Source organism: Sus scrofa, chromosome 17 (assembly GCF_054392235.1).
Source record: "Sus scrofa isolate SSC_HxYL_T2T_F1_AM1 chromosome 17, Sscrofa_HxYL_maternal_Yorkshire_Landrace_v2.0, whole genome shotgun sequence".
Classification (NCBI taxonomy): domain Eukaryota; kingdom Metazoa; phylum Chordata; class Mammalia; order Artiodactyla; family Suidae; genus Sus; species Sus scrofa.
In genome coordinates, this window is record NC_139399.1 from 70,719,725 (window position 1) to 70,735,216 (window position 15,492).

General features: G+C 61.5%; 1 protein-coding gene across 41 annotated transcripts in view; it reads left to right on the forward strand.

Annotated features, from left to right (window-relative positions):
- Positions 1-15,492, forward strand: part of MYT1 (myelin transcription factor 1) — a 63,295-nt gene that overhangs the window by 30,445 nt on the left and 17,358 nt on the right. For 12 of the 41 annotated variants that reach the window (XR_014832951.1, XR_014832953.1, XR_014832954.1 and 9 more), the window contains exons 5-13: positions 3,256-3,318; positions 4,035-4,282; positions 5,446-6,252; positions 7,863-7,997; positions 8,455-8,545; positions 9,680-9,793; positions 11,732-11,946; positions 13,272-13,459; positions 13,980-14,267. Coding sequence is in view for 24 of the 41 variants with exons in the window: in XM_085004630.1 (XP_084860756.1) it covers positions 3,256-3,318; positions 4,035-4,282; positions 5,446-6,252; positions 7,863-7,997; positions 8,455-8,545; positions 9,680-9,793; positions 11,732-11,946; positions 13,272-13,459; positions 13,980-14,267 (2,149 nt within the window). In the remaining 17 variants the exon portion in view is untranslated. Of the gene's footprint in view, positions 1-3,255; positions 3,319-4,034; positions 4,283-5,445; positions 6,253-7,847; positions 7,998-8,454; positions 8,546-9,679; positions 9,794-11,731; positions 11,947-13,271; positions 13,460-13,979; positions 14,268-15,492 lie in introns of all 41 variants that reach the window. The other 29 variants (XR_014832952.1, XR_014832942.1, XR_014832943.1 and 26 more) reach the window with 3 other exon arrangements.

The window sequence follows — 15,492 nt, forward strand, 5'->3', positions numbered from 1 at the left end:
ACAGCAGGGGGAGGCTGGGCACAGGATTTGAATTTTGGTACAAGCAAGTAATTTCGGCAACAGATAAAGTAACGGAGGAAGTGGGAAAGGTGAACCCAAAGGGCTGGGTTTCTCTCGAGACTTCGGAAGTGGGTTTGTTTGGAAGTATTCTCAGGGAGGACCCGACCAGTGTAGGAAGGCGGTTACATGAGCGTCTGGGTTCCGGCCGCTTCACCGATCTCAGGTCTCCCCCTCTTTACTTGGTAGTAGTGGCACCTGTACACGTTTTGCTGGAGAAATGGGGACAGACGCATGGATGAGTGCCAGCAACAGGGCCTTCAGCAATTCTTCAAGTTGTTGAGAACCGATGCTCAGAGGAAAGTGGAACCTGCTGTGCTCAGGAGCCACACACCCCACGTGGAAGTTGCCTCTGCCTCCTGTGTCCCCGAGCCACAAGGGGGGATGTGACCTGTGATGCGCTGGGTTTGTGCGTGGTGGCCGTGTGGGGCCTTCGCGCCACAGGAAGGGGCAGGAGCTGTGAGCCACACCCTTCCTCCCAGCATAGTGTGGGCTGCGGTCTGACAAGCAGATGAGACCCCATCCCGGTGGCACTTTTGCTGTGGGTCCCAGCACAGGGAGAGTGACCCGCAGAGGAAAGCTGTGGCATCAAAGGCACCTGCTCGCGGTCACTTGAAGGGTGGCTGGGTCAGGGTGGAGCTGAACCTGTGGGATGAGGGGACTCACTCCAGGGATGGGGGGTTGCACCCATTTGTCCCGGAATCTGTAAGCTACCCTTCCCAGCTCAGCGGAGACCCCAGGGAGCCACTGCCCTTGCAGAGCAGCTGTTACTGGAGCAAGCAGCATGGTCAGCTGTCTCCTGCCTCCCTGAGCCCCTTCAAGGCTTTCTCTGAATTTGGCATGAACCCCTGAGGGCCTTTCCCTTTGGGCCAGCAGAGCCCCGCCTCGTCTCCCCTGGGCCATCACACAGCCGCGGGAGGGGGCGGGGCAGGGAAGTGGGTCCCGGCCTTCTCTGCACTAGGAAGCCCATGGACCCCTTTCGGAATATCTTTGGGGCTGGGAGAGATGCCTGACACGTCCCAGTCCTGGTTCCCAGGCCACCTGAGGGCTCCTCCTTTGTCCACCTCCTGCCAAGGGGTGGATGGGAGTGGGGTTCCTCTACCTGCCTACTGGGGGCAGGAGGGAGACCCATCCTTTCCAGCAGCCCCCCCGACCCCCAGCTTGAGGCTGTTTATGTTCAGGTCCCTCCCGGCAGTGGACGGTTCCCCTGCTCGGTGCTGACTGCGGGTAGGCCCTCTGGGAACTCGCGCGCCTGCTTCCTGTCTCTGCCACACTCAGAACCACACTGGGGAATTGGGGGAGGGCTTGGCTGGGTCTGCCTCCCCCTCACATTGGGGAAGAGGCTTGGAACCAGTGCTGGTGTCTCCGCCTTCCCTCCGGCCCTGAGCACAGGGGGTGCCAGTAGGTGGACCTGTGGGCTCTGCAGCCCTGAGGCCTTGGTTGGGTCTCAGGCCACTTTCGATGGATGTCCTCTTGGCTGCCGCGTGGGGAGCAGGGGCTTTCCAGCTTCTTCCTCCAGCGTGGCCCTCACCAGCTCTGCCCACGTGGGTGCCCAGCCTGGCCTGCTGCCCTCTGAGGAGCTGGCCCTTGGGGCTGGAGGCCAGGACTCTCCGAGCTGGTGGCGGAGGTGTGGCTTGGAGCAGGTGACGTGTTTGGGGGCAGCGCCAGTGCCCCGCAGGCCTCCACAGCAGCTGGCATCTAATTGCCTGATTAACTCAGTGATTAATCGACTAATTGGGACCTCAGCTTCAAATCCCCAATAACAAGGAGCTTTTGTGAAGCGTCTCAAAGCCAGTTCTTGAGAAAGCGACAGCAAGTGTGGGGCAGAGATTTCAGAATGAGGGGCGGTGGGCAGCGCCGGGGCCTCTGTTTGGAAAGGAAAGGCAAAGTAAACTTCTCGTGCCGCCTCACCACCCCCCTCCTCCCTCAACCCCGGGAAAGTCAGCCCCACCACGGAGGGCTGCCCACGGCGTCCCTCTCAGAGACTCTGCCCCCAAAGCTGAGCCGAGCTGGGGGCGGGGCTTTGCCGCCGGTTCTGCCTCACGCCGACCGGCCAGCGTGAGTGTGGCCTGCTGGTCAGTGGGGTCCCCCAGTTGTCTGCAGTCGGGTCCATGACTAAACAGGTCAGAAGCCATCAGCGTGTCTGGACACGGGACCCTTTCTGGGTCCCAGGTGCCCACAGGTGTCAGCGGGTCCGCGTGGCCCTTCCTTCCCAGGCTCTAGGAGGCGCTCAGGCCCCCATGGGTTCCCTGTCTTGCTGGGTCCCTGACAGGGGGTGATGCCAGCTCCTTGTCATCCTTGGTCCGTGGGTGTGCCCCAAAGCCCACAGGGCCCTGCCCTCGATCCACGTGGCCCCCTCGCTGTCCTGGGGAGCTGAGTTCTGGGGAAATGTTTTGGGTGGTCCGCGCCCGTGACTGACAGTTTCCAGAGCATCCTGCTGTTTGGTTCCGTGGGGAGGCAGATGGTGTTGGAGGGAGAAGGACTCCTGGGGGTCTCCTCTGTCCCTGGGGTGGGAGCTGCACCCCGAGAGGCCAGGCGTTGCCCCACTGAGGTCTCATGGCAGCTCCTGGGTCATCGGCCCTCCTGGCCTCACCTGCCTCCACGGGAAGCTGGGATCAAACCAGGTTGCTGGTTCTGGGCTGGGGTCCTTGCTGCCACACTGCGATTGCCTACCTCCAGCGGGGGGCCCGTGGCTGCATGTTTGCAGACTTGTTCCTGGCTGGGGGGTACCGGCTCAGGGTGCCAGTGAAGGGTGCGCCTGGCAGGGGCTGCAGAGACTGCTGCCCTCAGTGGCTGCAACCCCACAGCATCGTGGAGGCAGTGGAGAGACCCAGCCTTTGTTCTCTGCCCTTGGGCCTGCCTCGCTGCTGGTCCCGCTTCCAAGCCCTGGAAGCCTGGTGGCGTTTGCCTGCAGCGGGAAAGACTCATCCACGGAAAAAGGAAGGTGTCCAACCTTGATCTCGTACATACAGATCTTTAATTAAACACACATAAAATTGTAATGAACCATTCATTTATTTAAATGGGATGAGTTATTTCATTAATGTTTAGCAAACTGCAAGCAGCCATTCTGAGCAAATGCTTGGAGACAATTTTCTGCTTCCCAGGATGAGGGTCTGGGGGGGCCCTGAGGTGCGGACCCCTCCCCGCGCTGGCTGGGGCCCACCCCCAGGTGACAGCTTCCGCTTGTCTCCCCAGCTGCCCCACCCCAGGATGCACGGGCTCGGGACACATCCGGGGCAAGTACTCCAGGCACCGGAGGTAAGGGGGCCGAGGGCCCTGGGGAGGTTCCGGGGAAGGCGGCTGGGCTGCTGCGGTGTCGGAGCCCCTCTCCTGCTCTGAGACCTTCTGTGGTTCTGAACCCCCCCGGCTCTGCTCTTGACTGCTCAGCTGTGGTGTTCTCCTGTTGGAGCCCCTTCCTGGGAGGCCCAGCGTGGCGTCTCCCGGTCGGGGCTGCTGTGAGGCTGGAGGCGTCCGTGTGGGAGAGCTCGGAGCAGACTCAGCACATCCCCTGTGCTCCCTGCTGTCACCCGGGGGGAGGGGGGCTCCGTCTCAGGGCCCCTGACTGTAGCCAGGTTCTGAGGGTGGGTGGGGTGTGGGGGTGTGAAGGGCCTGCCGAGTGTGGAGAAGAAAGGGCCTGGGTGCTCCTGACACCACGCTTGGGGGCAGGTGGGCAGGGTCTGAAGAGCGGAACTCCATCCGGGGGGCGGGGCCTGGACGGGCCCTGGACCTAGGTCTTCCCAGAGAAGCGGGAAGCAAAATTTAAAGCGCAGTCAGGGGCTCCTGAACGCAGACAACAGGTGGAAATTTTTGAACATATCAACCTGCCAGTCCCAAGTTTGGGGCTTGTGGCGGCACGTGGTGATGAGATGCAAAGAGAAGTTTTCAGGGCAGGGAGAGAGGCTGCAGAGAGTGAAGGGTGGGGGGCTCTGGGAGGTGCTGACAGGGTGGCCCCAGCCCCGCCTCCTTCCCCCCAGTTTGCAAAGCTGCCCCCTGGCCAAGAAGAGGAAGCTGGAGGACGCAGAGGCCGAGCACCTGGTGTCCAAGCGGAAGGCACACCCGCTGAAGCTGGCTCTGGATGCGGGCTACGGCGTGGACAGCGACGGCAGTGAGGACGCCGAGGTGAAGGACGCCTCTGTTTCGGATGAATCGGAAGGAACTGCGGAGGAGGACGAGGCCGAGATGTCAGGACAGGAGGAGATTCATCGCCCAGAGCCAGCTGAAGGTGCTTTGTGGCTCTTTCTCCGCGAATAAAGGCGCCTAGTGTGGCCCTGGAGAATCGCAGCCTGAGCGGGGAGGGGCCCGCGTGCGAGCGTCCTTGCTGAGAACAAGCGGCTCTTGTTCCACGTTTGCGGGGCTCCCTGGGGAGGGGCCTGCGGGCACGTCTGTGTGTGGACCCTGCGTCAGTGGGTGTGTGTCTGTGTGGGGGTCTCAGATAGACCCCACCCCACTTGGCCTCAGGAGAGGCACCTGGGGGCGGGGGTGAGGGGCCTGCTTGGCTTCAGGGGAGGCCGGGGGGTGATGTCCAGGGAAGCCTGTTGGGGAGGGGGAGCTGAGGGGGGCCCCCTGAGTCCCCCTTCTCCTGTAGGGCCCCCAGCCCTTGGCAAACGCTAGAGTGAAGGTGGGAAGCTTCAGAGTCTCCTGAGACCCTGGCCGACTGTAGGGTCCTGGGGGTGGGGCTGAGGCCCAAGACCCAGACCCCCCAACACCTCCAAGCTTCTGCTGTTCTCTGACCGTGCAGGGTTAGAGCTGGATGTTTGTTTTATTGTGGAGCCAATCCAGGGAGGGTCCTGACACGCTCCCCCCGACCCCAAGCCGGACCTGGCTGTGCCCGAGGTGGTGCATGGCCCTGGGGACCCTGGCTCCCTGGCTTTCTTACAAAGGATGGAGGTTGGTGCTCAGCCGTCAGCCCTGGCTCGGCCGCCTCCTGGAGTGGACAGACGAGGCCTGGCTCCTGTGCCCTGGGGTCTCGGCCCATGATCCCAAGGAGACCTTGTGTGTGGCATTCTAGTCATGGGGGTTAAAAGACTTAACCTTTAAAAACAAATTTACTGCTTCTCGATTATGAAACAATTTAAAGAAATTGGATGCATTTTAATTTTACGACAGGCGGGTTTGCCTGCTTTAAGGAAACAGGGAGAACTGTTAATCGAAGCTGTCGGATGGGTTCTTAGCTCAGAACTACAGTCGTGGTTCCTCTGCCCACCCTGATGTAGGTTTGCTGTGGCCTCCAGGTCTGGGCAGAGGGGCAGCACGAACGGCCACACCCAACCCATTTCTGGGGGTAGGTGTCCCCTGGCTGTGGCCGGGTGGCGTGGGGGATGCAGGGTCCTGGAGACTCGGCCTCCTTCCCCGTGTGCCTCCCACATGGGTTCTCTTTCTGCGCAGGAAGGAGCCCTGTCAAGGCTCATTTCGGACCCAACCCCGTCAGCAGCCCCACGGGCTCCTCCAAGGGCTACAGCAGCTACCAGGAAATCATCGCCACGTCTCTCCTCAACTTGGGCCAAATCGCTGACGAGACCCTGGTCGGGGACGACTCAGGCCAGGTGGCCAAGCCGGGCCCGGCCATCATGCGGCTGGTTCAGGAGGAGGCTGAGGAAGGGGCCACCAGCGATGAGGGCGACAAGGACGCCGTTATCCAGCCGGAGGACGCCGAGGAAGTGATTGAAGTCACCAGCGAGCGCTCCCAGGAGCTGTGTCCCCAGTCCCTGGAGGGCGTGGCCGGCCAGGAGCCCAGCAAGCCGGACGTGGGCCTGGGTCACGAGGAGGAGGAGGACGAGGACGAGGAGGAGGACGAGGAGGACGAGGAGGAGGACGAGGCCGAGGCCCCTCCTGATGTCATCTGCCAGGAGGCCCCCCATGCCGCCCCCACCAAGGCCCCTGAGCCCCGGCGCCCGGCACCGCCCAGCCCCAAGCCCGCCTTCTCCGTCATGCTGGAGGCGCACTCTGACGACGGCAAGGACGAGGACTCTCGCTCGCAGAAGTCCGCGGTCACGGACGACTCTGAGATGTACGACGTGTTGACCCGTGGGAACCTGGGCCTCCTGGAGCAGGCCATCGCCCTGAAGGCCGAGCAGGTGCGGGCCGTCTGCGAGCCGGGCGGCGCCCCCACCGAGCAAGGCCCACCGGGCCCGGGCGAGCCGGGCAAGGCGGCGAGGCCCCTGGATGCTGCACGGAAGAGCTACTGCAGCAAAGGTAGGGCCCGGCACTGACCCCCACCCTCCAGGGCCGCACCGACCCGCATCTGGGCGTTGGGGGTGGGGGTGGTGGAGATGGGACCAGATGGGACAAACACCCACGTGGCAGGCAGACTGTGGTCCTTGATCCCCAGGAGGGCTTCGCGCCGCTCACACAGGTGGTCTGGAGACACAGCTGAGGTGACCAGGCGGGGAAAGGGCTCGAGGGGCAGAGGCCCAGTGGCTCAGTCACAGCCTGAGGGCTGCTCTGGCGGAGGAGGGACTGAGGGATCTGCAGGCGGGGCAGGCGGGGACACCCAGTCACTCACACGAGACAGGCTCGGGGAGAAAGCCGAGGGGCAGGGAGGACAGCTGTCAACCAGACACCCTTTCAGGATGGCCAAACGTGGGGGACGGCCCCTGGGGGCTCAGAGGCAGGCCAGCACAGGCCTTGAGGGGACATGGACACTAGGAGTCCAGGTGAAGGTGACACAGATTCGGGAACAGGTGTTGGGGCCCATGTGAGTGTCAGTCTGGGGGTGGTGGGCTTGTGGCCTACAGAGCAGGGAGGATGTTGGTGGGCACTCTTGGAACGTGCCATAATGGGGCCATGGGACACAGATGGACAGGACCAGCCCAGGGGTTTGGGGTCTCAGACCCGAGGACAGACCTGGGGCCCCAGATTCAGGGTATCTTGCCTTCTAGGAGAGAGCTGGGGGCTTGGACCCAGGGGGTAGAGCCCCACGGTGAGGTAGGCAGCCAGGCTGGGAGCACTGGGCAGCGATGAGCCCACCTATACCTCGGAGGACAGAGGGACTGGCTCTGAGGGGCTGGCACTGGGGCACAGGCGCGGTGCGGGTCCTGGATGGAAGCCGAGCAGTGAGCTCAGGATTCGGTGCTGGGGAGGGGCTCATGAGCCTCTAGGAGCCCCTGCCTGGTGGTCCAAGGGCAGCTTCCTCCTGTTGGCATCAGAGGTGGAGCCCTGGGGCCCTGCCCCCCTTGGGTAGGTGTTCTGAGCATGGTCTGTGACTTCCGTGCTCTCCAAAGGGGAGATGTGGAGAATTTCTCTGGGCCGTCAGCTATGCTCTGGGGACCCTGTGTGTCCTGAGAGTTGACCCCTCTGTCTCCGCACTCTTAGTGACCACTCTGGGCCTGCCAAGGATAGATGAAGTCGGTAACGGAGGTCTGGGTTTAGTTTCCTCCCAGATGTTTATTCGCTGCTCTGGGTAAGTTACTAGGTGCCTGTGTCCCCTTCATTTCTCAGCACAAAGGACGCATCCTGGAAGGCCTCTCTCTGTGCAGAGGCCTGGCTCCCACCCTGAAGCCAGTGGGCCTTGCAGGACAGGAGAGAGGACAGTGGCCACCATGGGTAGCCCTTCCCGAAGCCTGTACATCCTGCTGTCTGGGTGTCTGTGATCTACGGGCTTTTCCACCCAGGCAGCCAGTTTGGCCGGTTTCTCCAGGGTGCCCCGGCTGTCCAGCCCCTGGGCCCTTTCTGGCTCTGGTGCAGCTGGTCACTCTCCTCCCTGGAGCCAGAGTGAAAGCTGGCAAGCTTCTCTGCTCCTCCCTCTCGATGCCCCCAACCAAGCTTCCTGGCCACCCTCTAACCCATAGGTCTTGTGCGTTCAGATCCCTCAAGAGCGGAGAAACGCGAGATCAAGTGTCCGACGCCAGGCTGTGACGGCACTGGCCACGTTACCGGGCTGTACCCGCACCACCGCAGCCTGTCTGGCTGCCCCCACAAGGACAGGATCCCCCCAGAGAGTGAGTAGCTCAGGCTGGCTCTGGCGCTTGGATGGTGTCCACATGGAGGAGTGGCCAGGGCCTGTCCCTCTGTACTGGGACTGTCCAGAAGCCCAAATTGAGCCCTCGAGCGTGGGGACATGGGGTGTGCCCAGTTTTTCATCTTGGGATGGCAGCCTGGTTCAGGGTCCCGGGAAGCCCCAGGCATTGGGTGGGGGCTGGGGGCGGTGGCGCAGGACCCTGGAGCTGGGGGTGTGCGTTGCCGTCTGTGTTCTGAGGGCTCAGCGGGAGAAAGCCGTCAGCCCTCGTGAACACTGAGTTTCCAGGAGTGAGTCTCGGGACAGCAGGAGGTTTCAAGACCCTAGAGTCAGGGCCACAGGGGTAGGGGGGGCATGCCTTGACAGCAGGCTGAGCCAGGGGCTCTTGCATCACCCCCCTCCAGGCTGTGCTCACCGCCTCCCTTCCCCTTCTCTCGCAGTCTTGGCCATGCACGAGAATGTGCTCAAGTGCCCCACGCCTGGCTGTACAGGCCAAGGCCACGTGAACAGCAACCGTAACACGCACAGAAGGTACGGGCTGAGCTGGGCCCTGGCGGGCTGTGGTGGGGGTGGGCCTGCTGTGTGCGTGCCAATCTGGGGCAGGCTCGGGCTTGCCGTGTCCCCCTGTGTGCTGCCCTTTGGGGCCAGTGCAAGGTCAGGGCAGACCTTGGCGGGAGCAGAGCAGCCCCTGGATGGTGTTGCGGCCTGTGCCACTGCGAGTGGGGGGTCCCGAGAGACCACATGGCTGCTGGCAGCACAGAGAGGAGAGCCAAGTGGAGACCATGTGCCCCGCCCCCTTGGGATCGGGCTGCTCAGTGGCGCCAGGGAGACTCTGGTGGAAGGGACCCAAGGTGGAGTTGTCTGCCGTCTCCTGGCAAGAGGTCCCTGCACCCTGCTCTCGCCCTGAGCACCATGGCTGCAGTGGTGGGTGGGGATGTGTACACTCAGCCAGAAGGCCTGCCAGAGTTCTGAGGCTGCGTCCCGGAGAAGAGGCTGAATCCCCAATACTTTTTTATTTTTTTTAAATCTTTTTAGGGCCGCCGCTGCGGCTTGTGGAGGTTCCCAGTCCAGGGGTCGAATGGGAGCTGTGGCTGCCGGCCTACACCACAGCCACTGCAACTTGGGATCCTTAACCCGCTGAGCGAGGCCAGAGATTGAACCCGAAACCTCATGGTTCCTAGTCAGATTTGTTTCTGCTATGCCACAATGGGAACTCCTATTTTTTTTTTTTTGAATCCCCAACACTTCTGTGACGCACCACGAGGTCTCTGACTGGTGTTCCCCTGGTGTGACCCCGGTGGTCCATGTCCTCCAGGGTCAGCACCCAGTTTCTGGCGTGTGGGGCTCTGGGCCTCCCCAAGTCGGCTGACAGAATGTGAGCAGCTGGTGGTGACGGGAGGGTAGGGGAGAGGCAGGCCCATCTCCCAGGCCCACCCAGAGCAGGGTATTTGCCCAGAGTTTGGGAGAGCTTTAGGATGCATTTTTGTCTCCGTGTGTCATTGGCCTAGAATTTCCAAAACCAGAAGCCAACTGAGCAGCGGGTACCGTGAGGGCTCGAGGACAGAGCGGGCTTTTCTCCTGCGGGAATGACAGGAGCCCTTGCCTGGGGCTCAGACAGGCCGGCCTGCAGGAGAGGGCTCAGCTGTCCTCCTATCCTTTCTCTAGTCTGTCTGGGTGTCCCATTGCCGCTGCTGAAAAACTAGCCAAATCTCACGAGAAGCAACAGCCACCGACGGGAGAGCCTTCCAAGAACAGCTCCAATTCAGACCGGATCCTCAGGTGAGTGCGAAGGCCTATCAAACCCGAGTTCCTGGGCCCCACGCGCAGTGAGGCCAGACAAACCAAAGCCAGGGTTGGAGTTTGGGGCCCAGGGTTATTTCCAGATGCGAGCCAGCCAGGAGAACGCTGGGTGGGGGTCCCCCCCACCGCCGCCCCTGCCGCTTCTGGTTGGGTCTTTAGAGAGGGCTTTGGGGGTGGGGTTGCATGATCAGCTCTCCTTTTGATTGGCTGGTGGTGAGGTAATGGAACCTCAACCTCTGGTTCCAGGTGCCTGTGGCACCGGGGTGGGATCTCTGATTCTGCAGAGCCGCCCTGAGATCCACCTTGGATGGTATCTCTGCTCCTTTGGGAGGGACAAGGGGTCCCGTTAACTGCCGAGTCAGCTCTCTGAAACTCTTGCACGGCGTCGGGGGGTTGCTTGCAGCCCCGGCCTTGGGGGGCATTCAGCCTCCTCCAGCTAGCTTCCTTCCACCAGGCCACGCTCACTGTGGTTGGAAGCTGCTTCTTTCCTCCCTCTTACTGTTCTTTCCAGCTTCCTGTCAGTTTTCTTGCCTGATCCAAGTCACTGATAAAATGTCAGACCACCAGGCAAGTAAGGCTTGGTGAGGCTGGGCAGGGGGCCAAACAGGTTCCAAACACGAGGCATCTGATCTCAATTGGTTTGCCTGTGAGGGTGGTACTACAGCGTTCTGGCTTCAGAAGTTCCTCCCACGGCTTGAATGAGGCAGTGACATTTTGCCTCCTGGGCCCTCAGTGAGGAGCCCAGAATAATTGTGGCCAGGAGTCCGGGCCTTCTGTCCGGGCTCCATGTGTTCCATGGGGCCACGCCTCTGGGGAGAGTCTGGGAAAAGCTTTGCTGGCATCACGGGCACTAGGTCTGTTGCTAGCTGAAGCCCTGGCTGAGGAAGCCACCAAAACGTGGTATGGAATTAAGCTGAGGGTTTGTTTCCTGCCCTGGGGCGCCTGGCGCTCTCCAGCGAGTTCTTTAGATGGCAAGGAGGGCACGCTCTGGCCCTGGTGGTGTCTCTTTCCCAGAGCCCTTCAGAGCTGGCCGTATTGTGGTTGCAGGGTCTTCCTGGCACCAGGCTCCTATCTCCGGGCCACACTCAAGTTCTTAATGTGCCCGGCACTGGGGGCCCTGACATCCGCCTCTTCTTATCTCCACCAACCTGCCCTTTCCAGACCAAGGCCATGGCTTGACTCTCCCAGGCCTCCGCCTTCCCAGCTGCATGGCACACGAGCGCCTCCACCGAGGGCACAGAGGCCGTGGCTTTCCTCTGCAGGGCTGTCTTCCTGCCCCGGCTCCTGCCCTATCCGGGCCCGGGTCTGCATGCTGTCTCTTGTGCTTTTGAGAATCTGAGCTCTTCCAAGAGCTTCAGTAATAGTGAACCAAGGGCTTGAGGTGGTCCCTTCACGCCTGTCCTCAGCCCTGTAGCAGCCTCTGGGGCAGCTTGACCGACTCGAAGCTGAGGACGGTGGGGCCTGACCCCTCCCTGTGAGGAGCAGGGTTGGCCTGCGGGGGTGCTGACTCTCAGAAACACATCCGTGTCCCTGCTGGGCACCCCAGCCCCCTCCGCCCTGGGTCTGGTAAGCTGTTCCACTATGAGAATTCTGCCTTGGCGGCTGCCCCAGGCACACTCCTGCAGGGTTCCCTGCCAAGGTCTCCACACCTTCTCTCGAGCCCCTCTCCTGGCTACGCCAACTGCAAGGGGGCAACCCACAATTTCTTCAAGGCTCCCAGTCCCTCCTCCCTGTGGCGGCTCCGCTTCCTATAGCTCAGACCCCTGACCCCTTTTGCTGTGGATGCAGGGGAAGGACTCCCGGGGTCTCGTCCACTCTGGGCTCTGAGAGACAGCTGGGATGGGGTGGGGCACTGGGTGAGTGGTGCAGGGTCCTTGGGTCCTGTCTTCACTGTCCCCTCTCTGTCCTGCACCCCAGGCCCATGTGCTTCGTGAAGCAGCTTGAGGTCCCTCCGTACGGAAGCTACCGGCCTAGTGTGGCCCCTGCCACACCCAGGGCCAACCTGGCCAAGGAGCTGGAGAAGTTCTCCAAGGTCACTTTTGACTACGCAAGTTTTGATGCTCAGGTTTTTGGCAAGCGTATGCTTGCCCCAAAGATTCAGACCAGCGAAACCTCACCGAAAGCCTTTAAATGTGAGTTGGGGAAACGCCTGGGTGGTGTAGGGGCTGGGGGCCCCTCACCAGGAGCATGCAGGGACTCTCTGCCCTGGGGTGCTGACGGGACAGGCCCAGCCCTAGTGCCCCAGTCCACCCAGGTGGCTCTCTCACCGCGGCTTCCTCCGGGTTCTCCGTCCAGCGTGACACATCTCCTTACTACATGTGAAATAAAGCCCAGGTCCGCTATGGGGGCCTGTCCAAAGGCTTAAGAGCCCTGTGAGAGTGCCCTCTCCTGGCCATCCCTTCCCAGGCAGTTTATGCCAGCTCAAGCGGTGGAGGTCTGCGGGGGGTCGGGCACCGCTGTGCTGAGCCCCGATTCCTGTATAGGGACCGCCTTGCTGGGGACGACGCGCCACTTGTGGTATTAGCAACACGTTTTCTGGGTGCTCTGCACTAGCAAAATTCATTTCAACAAACCTTCAAGAACTAGCCTTCCTTTCTTTTTTGGTGTATGTGTCACTCGCACGAATTTGTGAGTTGTAAGCCCATTAGCCCTAGAAATGTGTACGACATGGAAAAGCACCCCCAGTGTATTGAGATCAGAACTGGCATCTCCTGGTGATGTTGTCAGCGCCCCACATTGGCAGTGGTGCCTTTCCTATGAGATAATAATAAAAACGCGAGCAGGGTAACTGCCAGCTGGAGTGTGAGTGTCTCAGGGCTCAGGGCTTCATGCCTTCACCAAGGCACCCAGTTAGGCTGCAGTGCTCACAAGGAGCTTTCGTGTACCTGGAAATTTACTGCTGATACCCTGAGTGCTCAGAAGTCAGACCTGAGAGTGATCTTACGGTCACAGCACAATCATTGGAAAAGATAAGCTTCGATGCCTTGTCTTGTTTATTTGAACAATAGTGTTACTTGCCAAAGCCCTTTGGCAGGGGTGGGGGCCACCAAAGTGAGCCCTTCGATGTTGTGACAGGATTTCCTACCTGAGTCACATGCCAGACATACGTCCTGTCGGCAGGCTTTGGGCTCTTGATGAGCGCCACTGATGGGCGGCTCGCTCCGCTCCGTTTGAAATGTCAGGGACGCTAGCACGTCTTTTGGAGGGTGTTGCCCTTTCTGCCCAAATTTTAAGTCAGAAATGGCCTTCAGATGTCCCGACAAGAGTGGGGTAAGAGTGGGGTAGGAGTGGGGCGTGTGGGCTCACACCAGTGGGTCGGCGACCCAGTCCTAGGCCCACCTTCACGTGGCTGTGCTTTGCACGCTCTCAGCCCCCAAAGCGCCCCCCCCCCCAAGAGTCTGCGTGATCGCCTCCTGTTCAAGTTGTGTATCAGCCTGGTGTTGTTCCCTTTTTGCAGCCAAACCTTTCCCAAAGGCCTCTTCCCCCAGGCACAGCCCCTGCACTTCGTCCTCTTCTGCAGGCTTCGACTATGCCCACGACGCGGAGGCTGCCCACATGGCCGCCACCGCCATCCTGAACCTCTCCACACGCTGCTGGGAGATGCCTGAGAACCTCAGCACGAAGCCACAGGATCTGCCCAGCAAGGTGGGTGCAGCTCCTGCGAGGAGCCCCTCGAGGCAGAGGAGAGGGTGGGATTTTCAGTTGGGACCACCTGCCGTTTGCCTGAGGCGCGCTGCACGCACCCTGTGCCTGCTAGGAGATTGTCGTGCTTCCCTTTCCTCTTCCTGGCCGTCCCCCGCTGCCTAGGGGCGGCGGACGGGTCCCCACGGAGCTCTGCGCCGTGCCTAAGGGGCACCACGTGGCCGTGCACACCTGTGCTCCCACCTGTCCGAGCGCCCACCTGTCTGAGGGGCCTGCACACGTTCTTGTGCCCACGCATGTGGCCTTTTCAAGGGTCTGGTCCTGTGGTGCCAGGAGACTGGAGGGAGCAAGTCTGGTCCGTGTGATCTCAGGACGCTTTCTTCCCAGAGGCCCTTCTGTCCTTGTCTGGCTCCTCTTCCTCTGGACGGAAGCACCGTTCTGGGTTCCTGGTATGAGGCGTTGGGTGCCGGATGGCACACATGGCAGGGAGGAGGCCAGCTCAGGGTTCCCCTATGCCCTGCAGGCCATGGACATTGAGGTGGATGAGAATGGGACCCTGGACCTGAGCATGCACAAGCACCGAAAGCGGGAGAATGCTTTCCCTGGTGGTGGCAGTGGTGGTGGCGGTGGCAGCAGCAGCAGTAGCCCCGGTGTGAAGTCACCGGACGCCTCCCAGCGCCAGAGCAGCACCAGCGCCCCCAGCAGCTCCATGACCTCGCCCCAGTCCAGCCAGGCCTCCCGCCAGGATGAGTGGGACCGGCCTCTGGACTACACCAAGCCCAGCCGCCAGCGAGAGGAGGAGCCCGAGGAGGTGGGTGCTGTGGTCAGGACCTTGTGGAGGGCAAGGGTGGGGGCTGGTATGCTTTTGCCCCTCCGGGCTGAGCCTCTCGGTCAGGCTCCGCCTGAGCCAGGCGGAGCCTTTTCCACACAAGGTCCTGCACCCTCCGGCAGCTGGGTCGCAGCTGCCTTCCTGGAAGGGTTTGCGCCTTTGGGCCAGGCCGTGTCCTTTACCGCCTGCAGACTGGATGTCGGCCCCAGTGTGGGCAGGGGTAGGAGAAGGGCTTTCATCAGATCCTCGGGGGTGACTGGGGAATGGCTCCAAATTCCTTGCTTTCAAGGGCCTCCCACCAACCTGCTGGCAGATTAGGGTGCTCTGAATTCCAGCAGCCTCTTCTCACTGTCCCCAGGGCACTCCAGGTGCCTGGCTCTCTGGGCAGAGGTGGGAGAAAACTCCTGGGCTCAGGAGGCCCTGTGGTGGCTGGTGGCCTGAGTCCCAAGGCCTCCTGCCTGTAAGAGCAATGAACCAGGCCGTGTTGGAGCTGAGCCTGAGGCCGCAGACCGGACTGTCCCTTCCCAGTCATTCTACCCACCCGAAAGGGGGTGCTGACTGAGGGCTTTTCCCAGGGAGGCAAGCCTCCTGACAGCAAAGCCCAGAGCTCCAGGCGGCCTCGGCCGTGTAGACAGGCCTGCAGTTGCCCTCACTGCCCTCTGCTCCCTGCCAACCCCCACCCCCAGGAGGGGGACCAGGCCAGGGGTTGCTTGAAGGGCAGGGGTGTGTGTGTGGGCGAGGCCAGACTCTCCTAGATCTGCCTGGGGAGTTCCCGTTGTGGCACAGTGAAAAGGAATCTGACTAGTATCCATGAGGATACAAGTTCGATCCCTGGCCTCGCTAAGTGGGTCGGGGAGCCAGCGTTGCTGCGAGCTGGGGTGTAGTTTGCAGACATGGCTTGGACCCCACATTGCTGTGGCTGTAGTGTAGGCCGGTGGCTGTAGCTCCTAGCCTGGGAGCTTCCATCTGCTGCAGGGGCGGCCCTAAAAAAACAAGGAAAAAAAGAAAAAAGATCTCCAGGGCTCCTTGGCCCCTCCTGGGTCAAGGGTAAGGCTGCTGCCCCCTCCTTAACTTCACCTCCGCAGAACTGTGACAGCAGCCCCCCTCACTGTCCCCCAAATGCCCCCGGTTCCTTGTATCTGTGGGTCCCTGGGACGCACACCCTGCCCTGAAGCAGCCTCTGCCCCATGCTTCTGGAAAACCCTGG